Source organism: Malaya genurostris, chromosome 3 (genome assembly GCF_030247185.1).
Source record: "Malaya genurostris strain Urasoe2022 chromosome 3, Malgen_1.1, whole genome shotgun sequence".
Lineage (NCBI taxonomy): Eukaryota > Metazoa > Arthropoda > Insecta > Diptera > Culicidae > Malaya > Malaya genurostris.
Genome location: NC_080572.1, coordinates 43,933,890 through 43,950,121, shown reverse-complemented (window position 1 = coordinate 43,950,121; position 16,232 = coordinate 43,933,890). Strand labels below are relative to the sequence as shown.

The window sequence follows — 16,232 nt, the reverse complement described above, 5'->3', positions numbered from 1 at the left end:
CACAAAAAAAATTTTTTTTTAAAGGGTATGGGATTCAATTTTTAATCAAATTGAGATTGATGAAATTTTCATTGGAATCGATAGAACGATCAATATAATTTTATGTATGAAGAAGATTTCATGCAAATGTTGGCCGCGGCTTTGCTTTAAATGGCCCATGCGCAAGGTCCATTTTTGGCACACTCTCTCCAAAATATCGGCCGTTTTTTCACGAACAATGCCACCGGCCTATAATCGACATCAAACAGTGACTTTTTTGGGATGCATTAGTAGCAATGCTTTTGGCTGATCTTCACTTCAGATGCGACAATTTTGCTTGTTGACGTATCCATTCCACCCAAAATGAGCTTCGTCGCTGAACACAATTTTTCGATAAAAAAGTGGATCTTCCTCCAAGCACCAACGCCCATTCACGTTTAAATTATAGACCAAACGACGATTTATGATTAAATTATAGACCAAACTGAACAAGTTTGACAATGACACAAGACACGATTCTATCAAAACAGTTTTGCCAAAAAGATAGCAGCAAAAAATCACCCTTTACTTACACAAAACATACTTTAATGCATACTTAGAATCAATTAACCAATTTGAGTAGTACTTTTATTGCAATGTCTGCTTTTCGTCTTTGTATTAATCTATTACACAATTCATCACATTATCACTAGATTCAGAAGGCTCAAAGTGATATCCGGGAAAAATTTTTAGTTACGTGTTTCAATTGTAGAGCACTCTGCAAGTAATGCAAATTTATTTTTTTGAATTAGATAATTTTGCTCATAAAATCATGAATAACTGACATTCTTGAAAATATAAAATTGTTTGTTTCATGATTTTTTCACCATGACAACGGTAACGGATTTCTTTCCGTACAAACCGAATTTTTCAGCACAAAAGCAATACATTTGCTCATACTAAACTTCTTCCAGTAAGTAGCCATTCCCAAGATATTCAGACATGAAATTCAAAGTTCCAAGTAGTATTTATAGTAGTAATCACAAAGTTTTAGCAACTTATTGTATATTGTATATTTTGTTCAGCATACCTGTTATTGTAAACGTAGGTTTGGAAATTTCTACGAATGATAGCGAGGAACAAAAAAGTACCATTTTATCGTCAATGAATTTTATTTATTCTCTTTCTTAACTATTGTAGATATACGGATAAAAATTATTCATTTCAGATTTTTTTCTTGTTTTTTATTGATAACGATTTTCTATCGAACCGTTTCAAATGCAAAAACAACATTTGTGCTGTACGTAAAAACGTTCAAATACGTAATTCCAAGTAGCATATTCCCTCAATCAGTCCTCGACTAATACCACTGGATGCGGCATACACATCCACTGGAGACGCATTTCTCATCCTACCACATCCCCACATAATAAATGTTTTGTAAAGAACATTCCTTTTTTGCTGTCGTCTTTTCGAGGGTTCGATGCTTCCAGCTCGCGATGTCGTGTTCTGAAGTTGTCATGGTAACAAATATGCTTCAAAGAAAAAAATGATCAATAGAGATGTGCAAGCGAATTATGGATGACTTTCACCAATTTGAAAGGAATAACGGCTAGATCCAGGGTTAAAATTTGTACACGAAAAGGAAATACTATTTCGGTTCGGAAACAATGAATGTCTTATTGAGCTCATTTTTAAGTTTATTCGAAAGTGTAAATCACAACAAGAATCACAACAAACAGCGAAACACACATTTTGCACATCCCCAACAACGACCATTTGATTCCGGAAAGTCCCTCCGTCGGTGGAGATCCGCAGCATTTACTGCTTTTGAAGCGTACTAAAAAATAAGGGCAAATCCATTCTGCCTCCGTTAGCGAATCTGGGGGGAGAGTTTCTATCGCCAGTTAAATATATTATGTATATACAAAGCAAGAGGAAAAAAACTCACCCTAAAATAATTTTTTCTTCTCAGAATCCCATTTCATGATCGGCTATGTGTGCGTCAAATTCGCTTTACCAGAATACCGTTGAGGCAAAAAAAAACACTCCACATTCGCCTGCTGAGAGGCATAATAAAAAGGGGGAAGCAGGCTGCTGCCATCGTGCCATTGAATCGTCAGATGGTTGAGGTTTCCCGGCATACATACGGCTATGTATACACATATTTAGTGTAGTCGAAACCAGGAGGGGGAAAGCAATGCTCGACAACAGAACGGGAACGGCAGTTCCCCTCCGACGAATGAATTCGAGCGATTCGATGGGCGATGCTTTTTTATGTTTACAGCAGCGTTACGTCAGTGCCTGCTATGAGAAGGTATTTATTTTTTTGGTTTCATACGTCTGACTTTCGTTGCAATACGCAATCGGGCATCGCTATTGGGCAGGATGATGCTAAGGGAACGACAAAAAAACGCCAGATTGGCCCCTTCGCTTTCGTGAGTTCTGATACCCGATTGGAGGGAGTTTTTTATCGCATATACAAAAAAAAAAACAAAATGAAGGTTGTTATTGTAGCAGTCGGTAGTGACGAGTGTGTTATTTACTTGATGTACAATCGATTGTGCTTCATTCCATAAATGAATGATACTAGAACAATAACTCTTTCTGTTTCTAAATTTTTTTTCTTTCTGTTTGTTTTTTCGATTTAAATTAAACCAGTTATACACTGAAGCGTCTGAAACCAATTTGGGGGTGGTTTTGTGGAATCCGATAACATTTTGTGTAAAGTTAAAATACACCAAATACGTTAATGTTGACGAAAAATACATTTAAAATTTTTTTTCACATATTTGGAAGAACTTAATTCACTTATTATGCAAAGTTCATATGAAAGGGGCTGGGGTCCAGGGTCGATGAATGACATGTTATGAGTATGGTGCTTTCCCCACTCGGATGATTTTGCAAGTGGAAATTTCCCACCAGAAATCTTTTGAATGAAATTCCATCGAGCAAGTGCACAGAATCAAAGACTATAAACATGGGAAAATGAATAACTCGACCATATTGTAATTGTTCCTTATGTATTAAATACACCTGTTAAAATTTAAAAAGGAATTTTTCTTTTTGCCTTTCTCATATAGAAAAGTTATTCAATCACAGTGAAACCCGTCTCTTGAATCGAAGCCCGGAGGGCCGAGTGTCATAAACCATTTGACTCAGTTCGTCGAGTATGAGAAATGTCTGTATATGTATGTGTGTGTATGAGCTACAGCTTGAGCGACCACCCCTGGTTGCTACTCCGTTACTGATCGGAATTAGCTGAAATTGTACAGGGAGTTTTTAGATGATCCGACCTAGGACTGGTAAATCATCCTTCAATATACATCTTCTGGTAATCCCAGAATTCATTGATCAGTACCGGCGCCGGCCAGGCCCGAACGTAGATCGTCTAAGGAATGGGAAGGGATGTTAGTCCAACACTTGTTGTTACTTGAGGCCGTATATACTACTGCGCACTCCACAAGTGTCACGGGAGAAGGATATTTGTTAGTAAAAATTTCAGTATTGGTATTATTCTCGCGCGACTCAGTATGTTCCGGTTTTAAGATGCTCGGATGCACCACTAAACTCACTGACTTCCCGAGTGAACGTTTCAACAATATCCTATATTGAAGTCCCGGGAAGTCTAGATTCACAGCTCTTGTTCGAGGAAACTGAAGAAAAATTTGCAATACCATCGCGTAAAAAATAAAAACTTCCCTATTTTTTATAATGACTACGTGATACAAAATAAACGAGCGAATAGGATTTAGACAAAAAAGTTGATTCATTGCATTGAAATATTCTAAACAGTTATTATAAAATCATTTTAAATCACCAAACAAAGGTCAACAGATTTCACACGCGTATTGATTCTTTATTATTTCCGCTTTATTATTTTAATTATTTATTAAAATTATTAAGTGGTTATATTGGTTGATCTGGACAGCCGACTACCGAGGAAAATATTAATTTACTGTTTGAAATATTAATATCAAGTATTTTTTACTATGTATTCAATATACCGATATATGTTATCTCTGTTATTAACTTTGTAATATAAACGGATTTGCGCAATGGTTAAATTTTATCATTCATTTTATAATCCTGAAAGACAATCAATAACATGGAAGAAGAAATCATTCCTAATAAAACTTTTCTCCGATGCTAGACGGAAATTGATAGGTTGAATAAAGAGATAATTTAGTAAAATAGAGTAATCAGAAGTGAAACATTGAAAATATCTGATAACTGAAAGGAAAAAGAAACTCCTGCAATTGTCGCCTTTTACGACATGGAAGAAGGAACCCAGTGGATCTATTCTTGGTTCATCTTTTTCCGCCGGATTCCACACGGCATCTAGGCTGGTACTGTCCGGAGAGAGCTAATAGGTACTATCAATCTCCTAGTGGACCCCAGCCCCTGTATATGTATGTGTGTATGTTGCAAAAACTTTTCTCGAAGATGGTTGAATCGATTTTCAAAAACTTAGATTCAAATGAAAGGTCTCATAGTCCCAAACAAAATTCCTGGCTATTATTTGTATACAAAACTTCTGAATTTTAATTTGATCGGACATCCGGTCCCGGAATTATAAGGTAAAGTATGTTAAAAATTTTATACCATCACTCAAAGAGGTGTAACAAAACACGTAAAAGTTTTTCTAAACTGGCCTCAAAACTACTCCATTCGATAGTCATTATCAGTACTCGACCATCTCGGTTTCCGGTTTCTGCTTCCATAAAATTTGCCTCAAACCTACTTCAATCGGTAGGCATTTTAGTAGACGGCTAAACAAACCATTTTCGGTTATTCTTTCAAGAATCAAAGAAAATTATTTTGAAGAATATTACAGTATTGATATGAGAAAGTCATCATAACACCACTTGGTGGATTGAAACAGCTTTTTACTTCAGTCACCACTGCATATTTCTCTCTCGGTAACCTATAATCGAGATCAAAAAGTACACCCGCTCATTGACTAAGCCACAGAAGCACATATCTTCTAGATCGGTAAATTGTGCATATAAATTCATACAGTCGAACTACTAACGGTATGCAAATTACTGTCGGAACCGGTATTAAAATAAAAATGATTTTGTTGGACACGAGTTATGTTTACCAGAAATACTATTTTTTTTTAAAAAACACAATGTTCAAATCTTCTGTACTGTGTTCGTTTCTGTTTCTCTATTTCATATCTTTTTGTCATTGTCAAATAGAAAGGTTATGCAATCACGGTGAAAACCGACTTTTTAACCGATAGATCTTAAGATGTCATACGAATATCCCAATTTTTGTTCTGATCCAATTTAATCCTCGCGTAGATTGCCTCGATTAAAATTAACTATGTGATGAGTGGCGAATAATTGTAATTGTCTAATAAATTTCCCTAGTTTGCAGATTATGATAGTCTATGACCAAATGAACTCACATCAGATTTTCATGAAATTAATTTCCAATAAACAGAATGATAGTCCCATAAACAAAATTTTGAATTTTATCCTCGTCCGATTTCTAGTTCTAAAATTACAAGATGATAAATTTTTCAAATTTCAAATCGTCATAGAAAAGCGTTAAAAATCTTCTAGGTTGGGTTCAAATTTGTTCCAATTTGTAGGTCATATTAGTTGATAATTTAATGAACTGAATTTCACTATACACTAAGGTCTCTTTTTACACGGGGGTGACGTATCGTGTTAAAAAATTCGTGTAAAAGAAAACCGTGTTAATTGCGGAAACCGTGAAAAAAAAAACGCGTGGAAAATTTGACGTAATAATTCCAAAAACCGTAGATTTGATTATGTGTTTGATTTGTTTTGGATAAAATGTAACTTTTGATCATTTGAAGGGGGAAAAAAGCTTATTTTTTAACTCCCAAATTTATACAAGGTGCACATAACTGTGTAAATGTAACTGTTGTTTCACAATCAAAATGGAAATCTAAAAAAAAGTCAGAGGTTACGAGAAGGGTCCAGTCATACTTGATAAAACACATTGGATGATGAATTAAAATTAGAACACTTAGAAAACGCGTTGTACGACAAGCAAATTAATCTAAATGGCTCATGCCGTCTGTATAATGCATTCAGTTTTCAAAAAAACGGTAATACTTTCAAATTAGAACGTTCGACTAAAGAAGTGCTAGTAATACCACCAACAAACACTTTCACTACAAATCAAGCTTGAGAATCAGTTCTTTTCAATTCCGAAGGTGCGATGTGTAGTAACACTAACGATCATAACAGTCATTTTCAACTAAACTGAGTGGGAAGACATGGGTATTGGATGAAGATCTATGCACGCAGAGACAGAATTAAAGGGGAAGAATTCATAGAGATGAATATAATTCAAATTAGAAAAGGTATTACTATGTGTAACGCTCGTATATTTTTTCACGAAAAACAGTATATTTGGCGTAAAAATCGAGGAAATACAGTACATCGACTTTGAAAATACGGTACATTTTACAGTACGCTTTTTTCTAAAAATATTGAATTAAAACAAAAGCAAATAAATTTGATCAGCATCTTACGAGGAAAACAGATTGAAAATATGACATGCGAATACAACTATGTAATGAAAACCGTGAAATAGCCACCGCAGAGATGGGACTCGAACCCGCAGCAAGCCAAATACGGATGAATCGTTTTGCCTATTAAACTATCCTGCATGTGAGACACACATACAAACAGCCTAACTGTTTGGTGTTTCAGCTCTTAATTAGTCCGTTTTTTCTGTATGTTTCACATGCAGGATAGCTTAATTGGCAAAACGATTTAGGAGGATAGGAACTATTTTCTATTTCCGAGTACCGTCTCTGCGGTAGCTTTTTCGCGGTTTTCATCACACAGTTGTATTCGCATATCATGTAAAACTTACTCAACACCTCTTAACAAGACTAAACAAATCGTTCAAAGCAAGTTCATAAACTTAATTATTTTTTATTTCCTTTTTAGGGCATTTTAAAATTCGTCAAAAACTGAAAAATGTGCGAAAGTAATAATAACATTTTTTGAGAAGCGGATGTTTTGGATAATGATTTTGATTTAGAGTATATTTTCTTTTTGGTTGAGACATTTTTCCTTTTTTTAATCATCAAAGTTTCGTTTGGTTGTTGTGACGCGCTCTGGACAAGAATTATTAATGAAAAAATTTGTGTGTGTTGTTGTTGTGTTGTCATTCACATTCGCTACGTGTTGTTACTGTTCTTGTACTGCCACAGATCGAAATTTGATGCGTTGAAGATTTAAAATTCTGCACTAAATTTTTGTGTGATACAGTACCCTTCAGTGTAGAAATACAGTACAAATTAAAATAGAGTAGATTTGAGGGTAAAAAACAGTACACAGTATTTGAATCGAAAATACAGTACAACATTGTAGAATACAGTACGGATACTATGTGTCATGCTGAAGCAACTCATTTCATCGTGGTAAATCATAATATTACTAGAGCTATATCATTCAAATGGGTATGAAATACTGTACTGCTCGATATGATGAAGAGTTGAAGTAAATTTGACTAGTTCTTCAACGCTCCGAAATTCTCGATGATATCAATGACGATGCTGACATCATACACCACAACTGAGCGGAAGAGACGTTGTCGTGTAATTTACGACAGGGGTTCAAGATCTGAAGACTGATTAATCATTTTATGGAACGACAGCCAATACTCCCGTGAATTGTTGAATGAATGATTTTAGTTAACTTTCAAACTTCAAATTAACTCTCATAATCGTTTTCTTACAGACAACCTGTTCCCTTTTTTAAATCTTTTTTCAAAAAAAAAAAAAAACAAATGACAGTTCTTTTTAAACTCTCATCAGAAACCGTGTTAATTGCGAAAACCGTGTAAATAAATACCGTGTTAATTCCGGAATCCGTGTAAAAAAGCCGTGTATAAATAAACCGTGCGAAAAAAAACGTGTTAAAAAAGACCTTAGTGTACTGGTATCATATATATGATTGATATTCACAAACTTGAATTCAAATGTACTGTATAAATGTAGTAGTATTATGCAAAAATATGCAATACTGTTTCCTGAGTTTTATTAAGTTGTAGTATTTTGATGAATCCTGCTGTAATTTGTAGGAGATAATGAATAATATGAAATAGGTATTATTATATCACTATGGTTTTTATTGTGAGTTTCCTGATAAATCCTATCAGAGTTAGTTTACTTTCACAATCGATTATTTTAGTACAATCATCACCATTAACATTGTTTTTAAGTTCTAGTATGGCAGTATGCAAGTATGGCAAAGACAGTATCATTTTGAAAGCAAAACTACGATACATACAGACATGGCCGATTTGTTTACAAACATTAAAATTCCCAATAAACTCCTATACTGATACAGTATTCTAAAATATTAATCAATATTTTAGATGATTTTTCAGTTTTTTTTTCATGCTCCTCGATTGTAAGAACATATTCTTGATAGTTAGAAGATTGGTCTAAAACACCGTTAAATTTCTAACGATTTCGTGTCAAGCTCTGTTCATTGTTAAGCTGATTGGGAAACCGGTTAAAATTGTCGAAATTCGTAAGCATAATAAAATTGGAAATTAAATTTATTCTAGACAAAAGATGACTATAAATTCAAAGCTGCAATATCCACATACCTCCAACGGGAATAAGAATGTTGGATTTGCAAATTGAACCGAATCGTTTGGCCGTCATTGTTTTCCTCAAACAATTCCTGCGCCACAACACTGGTGGCTACTTGCTGCTGACCAGTATCGCGTTACTTTTGTCTATATCCCTGCACTCCTACTCAACACCTCACGAGTTACATGTGAAGTTCAATGCTGCTGACCCTCACGAATCCCAACCTATTTTTGCTTCCATCTGTATTGGTGAGTGAATCGTTAGAAACCTAAAAAAATACTCCAGAAACCATCAACTCCCTTCCCAACAAAAGTAGCACACTTTCGATTTCATTACCCATTCGAGATAGGCACCGTTGCTCAAGTCCACATCCCTATCCGGCAGGGAGTTCTCTCTCCATCTCTCTCGTCTGTTTCCACCACATCCCGCGTGGCCATTGCGAAAACATAAACAGAGCGAGAAGCGAGATCGGAAGACAGTGAAAATCAATTTCATTCGTTCGGAAAGCCACTCACAAGCCAAAGTAAGGCCGACTCTCAGCAGGCAAACATCACCAAATGGGAACTCACTTCGTTTGCGCTTTGGGTTGGTTTTCGGAATTTCGTATGTTTTCCTACTTTTCCCCCGCTCCTCCTCGCACGGGCAGTAGTTTTGTTTCCCGGGCCACAGGCCGGGGTCAACGAAAAAATCTCAGATCAGTTTTTAAAGTGCTGACAGCGAGGAAGGTTCATGGAGGTAGTGACCTCATGGTTGGCATTGGAAAACAATTACCTTTAAAAATTCGATCTCGCATGCGGTCAGTGTTCTAAGTTTTCTTGTTTAGTTCGGAATTAGAGATATTCGAAGTGAAGTTAGACAGTGTTATTGTGGAATTACAACATCGGTGAAAGTTGAAACAAGGAAAAAATACAATTACAAAGTTACTGAACTGTGATTCGGAAGGATAAAACATAGGTGTGAAATATTGGATTTTAAAGAACGCAAGTTGAAGCAGACGATGCAAATCACGAAAAGTTTCTGATAACACCAAATTTAGGACTATCAAGGAATTGTACGTGTAGAAGTCACAGAAAGCAATAGGTAAGCATCAGTTGAACAAACAGCACTTAACGAGGATCCAGGTCGAGGTCAACTCTTTGCAGGCAAACGACCTTTTATATTAGGAATTTGATTGCCAAAGAGCAGATTTTTTACAACCGGTCAGTTTGACTTCCTATCCCTGCCGAAAGCAAATAAGGGGCGGTTCGGACTTCAGAGGTAGAAAAGTCATATCTACTTTTTCTTCCTTTTCCAACTGTTGTCTTGTGTCCTCGACCAAACTAGAGCATTTTTTTGTTGTTGTATTGCTTTATTTGTCAACGGATCCGTTACCCCGTTGCCTGTGGGATAATGAAGGAACGAGAGCTAATTTTTATGGACAATTTTTATGGCCCGGGTCTGTGAATAGTCAAATGAACCCATAAATGGGAGGTTACATGTTGAGATTTTTTTTCTGCTGCAAATGGAATGACTTTCAGTTTCAAGACGGTTTGTAAAACCATAAAAACTTTGAATCCATCTAGGGTTCGTATGTTTTGCATTGGTTCCAAAGCTAATCCTTTAAATACAATTTCGAGCTGCTCCGAGGTAATGCTGGTTGGAAAAATATATTGTTATTTTCTTCGATTGCAAATAGCTTGATGCTCTCGGGGAATAATAATCTACATAGTCTAACCAAGTGATGACTTTACAAGCTTGGAAAAACTTTGTCAGCCAAAGAAGATCCGTATCCCATTTATCGATTTTCCTCCCTTCTGCAAAAAAAAAACACTCGCTAAAGAAAGGGAAAACCATGTAGCGAATACACTGCCAAGAACCCCATTCCACGCACTGTTTAGTAAATAAAAAGCTGGCGCGATGAAAATAAAAATGATCGTTCTCCTGGCAATGTGTGTAATGTGTATTCTTGGTCGCACTCATTCGGCCAGTAAAGAGCAATATTTGGGGGAGTTCACCCTCGCACGAACGCAAAAAAATACCCAACGTCAGCAACATGGCGCATTGTATTAATGGCTTTTATCATTTTCTCTTCTTCGTCAGCGGGAACACAATGCAGAACTACGACTCAATCATGTCCGGAGCGCTTCCGCAGCAGCAGCAGCAGCCCAGTGCTGGTGGTTGGTACGACATGACCATCAAATCCGAACCGCTGGACACTTCGAGCAACTATGGTCAGCAGTTTTCGTCAAGCCACCATCATCATCACCATCACAATCACAATCTCCAGCAAGATACTCCAATGTCTCATTCGAGCCCAACATCTCCGCAGAGCGTGGACAGTATGGATTCGTTGAGTGGACGAAGTCAATATTATGATGCAAAAAACAGCAACACTGGATTGATTCATGGTTACAATCCATTGGGATTTAATCCGCTAACTCCACCCGGATATGCTGGAATGTTTATTCCACCTCAGCAGCAACAGTCGCAGCTCCCAAGACAGACTACACCAAACCGTAACTACGGTAAACAGGACAGCGGCTACGTATCATCTACCCTAACACCAACACATACCCCGCCAATGGATGTCACACCTCCAAAGTCACCCAAGGATATTGCGGAAACACCGGAAAAGGAAGAAGACCACGGATCCGACTGTGGCGATTCGTATGAGGGAAGTGAAGATGAAGAAGGAATTCGCAAACCAAAAATCAATTCCCATGGAAAGGTTAAGAAGTTTAAATGTAAACAGTGCGAATTTGTAGCAGTCACCAAGCTTAACTTCTGGGAGCATACTCGAAGCCACATCAAACCGGAAAAGATGCTGACCTGCCCTAAGTGTCCTTTCGTTACCGAGTACAAACATCATCTGGAATATCACCTGCGAAATCACCAACGATCGAAGCCATTCCAATGCACCAAGTGCAGCTACAGTTGCGTCAATAAGTCGATGTTGAATTCCCACATGAAATCCCACTCGAATGTGTTCCAGTTCCGATGTGCGGATTGCAACTACGCTACCAAATACTGCCATTCGTTGAAACTGCATCTGCGGAAGTACGCTCACAAACCGGGTGTCGTGCTGAACATGGACGGAACACCAAATCCACTGCCTATTATCGACGTATACGGAACTCGTCGAGGTCCCAAAGCAAAACCACAAAAATCCACCGATCTCAAAACCGAAACAAGCCAACCTCCACAATCTCCAGCGCAGGCTCCGCTGACACCGTTATCACATCAATCGGTGCCCGTTCAAAATCCATTCACTCCGCCAAGTGGACACAACCTAGCCAGAAACCTACTCCCGCATCAACTGCTTCAAAGTCCACTGGCGAACATGTTCAAAAATGCTGCCAGTAACAATCTTCCGCTGTTCCCGTACCTGAATCTCAACTTCCAGATGTTTGCGGATCAACAGGCTGCGATTGCGCAACTCTCGCCCAACTTCCACCAACAGTTCTCCAATCAATTCCATGACAAACTCAATGGAGAAGAATCCAACGAAACCCCATCCAAAAACAATCTATCTCCGTCGTCATCATCTTCCTCTTCCGCATCCAGCATCGCCAGTGTCACCAACAACAGCAACCCCAATCTGAGTGACGAACTGTTGAAACAAATTACCGCCGCCGCAGCTGACAGCTCCAACCTCAAAGCGGAATCTCACACAACCACGGACACCGACATGGACTATCTGAACAGCGGTGAAGATCTACCTGCATCCAAACGAGCCACGTTCACCCCACATACTCCTTCAACCAGTACCGACATCGGTTCCAGTAATGCCGTCGGAGTTGGTAGTGGTAGTAAAAATCGTCGCAAGGGCCGAGCCTTCAAGTTGGAACGATTAAATGAATTTACCAAGACTTTAAATACCGCCGGACCGATGGTGATGGATAACTCGGACGATGAGCATACGGATGAAGATCACCGACGGCAGCCAGCTGCATCCGTCCTGACTGCTATCAACAAGCAGAAGACACCGGAGAAGGCGGGAGATTCGAAGGAATCCACCTCGGTTACCTCGATCAACAGTGCCGTACAGACAACGCCGACACGATGCTTCGAGTGCAAGTATTGCGACATCAGTTTCAAGAATGACGTGATGTACACGATCCATATGGGATATCACGGATATGACGACGTGTACAAGTGCAACATGTGCGGTGAGAAAAGCGAGGATCGAATTGGGTTCTTCCTGCACATAGCACGGAAGGCACACTGAACCACATTGAGATCAATTTATATGTTAGTACCGGTGGTGGTGGTTGTCGTGACAAATAATTGTACAAAGTAAGACAGAATGTATCTTTTATAGCTATAGCAAGGCATGTAAAACTAGTCGTTGTTGGACATTTGTTTTCTATACTCTAAGCACTCCAAAATGAAGACTGAACCGAACGCAGAATTTTGCAGTGAGCGTAATAATCAAATCATTTTACAAATTGATGTATATTTTAATAGTTAACTAAATAACCAAGACTACAAAGTAAGCTATCGCATGTAACAGTGCAAAAGTCGCATGTTTAACTTGTGAGAAGACATTGTTTATGAGACATGCCAAAAAAGAGCATAAAATCAAAGAGTAGTTGATAAGATTTAATACAAAGACAATTTTTATAGCGTTTAAGGGCTTCATGGCGAGACACACAATTGTTGTAATTTTAAAGTTATTAGATCTTCTACCTGTAATTATTTATCGAAATGAAATAAATTATTGAAATACAATTAAAAGCATCTTTTCTTTTGCGAAAGTTGATACGCAAAAACTGAATGTATTCGAAATGATTTCTCGTTAAAAACAGCTTCAAAGTAACCAAAAAAATACTTTTCCGAATTCCTTTTATAAAGCTGCTTGTTTTTATCTGAATAGTAAAATAATGCAAGAGACCTGCATTATGAAGCAATAGTACTGTGAGCACTACAATAGTTCAGATACCCAATTGTTCTTATGAAACAGATGTAAGTTGTTCCCATGGGCAAGGGAAAAAATAAAAAATTTGCTTGGGGATCGGGTAGATGAGAACTACAGAGCAGACTACAGAATTAGACGAGTTGTTATATATAGATATATATATATATATATATATATATATATATATATATATATATATATATATATATATATATATATATATATATATATATATACATATATATATATATATATATATATATATATATATATATATATATATATATATATATATATATATATATATATATATATATATATATATATATATATATATATATATATATATATATATATATATATATATATATATATATATATATATATATACAAACCAGCTTAAGCTTATTGAAATCGGGTAAGTCATTTCTAAGAAAATTGTGCGTTAAAAAAATCGTTAAAAGGTGCACATACACACACAGACATTTTCCGTTCTTGTCGAGCTGAGTCGATTAGTATGTAATTCAATGGGTAATTACGAAAAATTTTCAAAAAATAAATATTTTTCTGTTACCTTTTTTTTAAACAAGACGAATGCGCCCCGGTTAAATCCAATATTACTCACTCCAAGTAGCGCGTTAGGTTTCTGTCTTATATTCGTATACTGATTCCGCAACTTATCAAGTGAGTTTATATCACTATTCTGGTAACTGTTGTTTTATTGAAAAAGCGCACTTTTTCAGTGTTGTTGAAAATATATAAGTTGTTTCGTTGCCACGAATAACAACTATGCCACTCGTTTTAATTTTAATTTATGTCGTTTATTTATACCCGGCTTTAACCTAGTTACGCTCGTTCGCCGGGCCGCCACTCGTCTTGTATTCTGACGAATCTCGTATGTTCAACACTCATTAATGATTACTAGAGAGAAACTGAATATGCAACTATATGAGTTACATATAAATCTTTTTTTACATAACAATCTGAAATAGTAAATAAATAAAGAATGGGAAAATTTATTTGAAAAATTGCTAATGTAGTTGTCACATTTGCTTTATTTAAAACGATCGTGCAACCTATACAAAAACTGATGCATAGATCACATGACAAATGCAGTAATAAAACCAGCGAAAATAAACTATTATTTGATTATGAAACTGTTCACAAAAACATAACAAACATAACTTATAATAAAAAAAGTTTCGCATTATATTTTCATAACTTCTGTACATTCCACGAACATGAAAAACATTCTACATATATAGTCGTTTAGGGGTTAACCTTTGCACATAGGGCACATAATCGACTCGTCAGTACACAACAGTTTATAGATTCTATATATAAATCAATGATGATTCTAAATATTATGCTAATCGTTCGTCGATTTCTTAATATAAAATTGACAACGAACTGCATTTTTTCGTAAAACATGTATTTGTAGACCAGAATGTTTTGATGATTGTACACCAATTTCTGGAAGAAATAATGACAATCATCGGAATATTGCTTGAAATATGCATAAGATAATTCTCAAACATTCTTTAAGATTTTCAAATTATTTTTAACAAATTGATATTTTAATGAACCAGGAAAACCCAGCAAAGATTTTTTTCTAAATAAAAGTAAACATGAATATGTGAATATTTCCAGAACAGACATTAATCATAAGAAATGTGTTACAAGTAGCAAATAGGTATTAATTTTGGTAAACCCAAGTTCTGAAGTTGCACAAACAAGTCGTTCAACTACGAGAGTAGTATTGAAAATCTTAGCTTTTAGTTTGCCCTTTGTTTCAGCAAAATGCAAACCATGTACTAGTTTTCTGATTGAGTTTTATTTTTATTGCATAAGAAATGTATGTAATATTTCTGCAACATCGAACTTGTTCGCAATGTTGTCATATTCTGATTAACCCAAATTATGCTGTGACCGAACAGTAGGACGAAAATGATTCATTAGAGCACTACAGTTTCGTCCATACATGTCAGATCAAACAACCTACACGATGCGTCAAAGAAGTACTTCAAAAACTTACTAAAACGATGAAAAGATCCTAAAAATAGGTGCGGAAGTTTTGCGAAATTCTCTGTGAACTTTACGAACATCGACTATCACATAATAAAATTAAAAATAAAAACATCACGACTGTTCTGGGATCAGTCGGTATAATATGTAGTTTACAGTAGAAATCGAATATACTGCAAAATGCTGCACTCATTTGATAAGCATCAACAATAGATAACTCAATAAATAAGTTGATTTCAAGTACAGTAAGTTCCACGAGCAAATTTTCTTACAAAAGATGGTATATTGTTGGTATTATTAAATATTTCACTGGTTCATATATTGAGATTTCATAAATAGAAATGTAATGAATTCTACTTCCAACTTTGCGACAACATGAAATATTGCTACCTTTCAGTTGATTAGACGAAACTGCCTTAAAATTCATCCATAATTGTAATATTTATTAGTACGAAAACCCTTTCATAGAAAAAATCGTCCAAATGCGATGTTTGCGTGCATGAATATTTTAATTTCAACGAAACTTTTAAGCGGCCCATACACGCTCAGTTTTCCGAACAGTTTTTCGTGAACTGAACGATTAACTGAAGTGACTGAATAGTTCATCTGGCCAAACGTCCGGTTTTTTTGACTGTTTCATCCGGTTAACTGATCAGTTCTTCAGTTAATCGTTCAGTCCGTCAGTTTTCTTTTGATCAGAATATTGTGCATCCATGAAAAGACTTATTATTTTTACGTGTCGTCTTTGACTCA

General features: G+C 36.2%; 2 protein-coding genes across 17 annotated transcripts in view; one reads left to right on the top strand and one right to left on the bottom strand.

Moving 5' to 3' along the window:
• Nucleotides 1–16,232, bottom strand: part of LOC131438189 (whirlin) — a 282,897-nt gene that overhangs the window by 36,066 nt on the left and 230,599 nt on the right. The window lies entirely within an intron of this gene.
• Nucleotides 10,183–13,202, top strand: LOC131438193 (protein hunchback). The gene has a single exon (XM_058608045.1). The coding sequence runs from the start codon at nucleotides 10,590–10,592 to the stop codon at nucleotides 12,762–12,764; it is 2,175 nt and encodes a 724-aa protein (XP_058464028.1). The 5' UTR covers nucleotides 10,183–10,589; the 3' UTR covers nucleotides 12,765–13,202.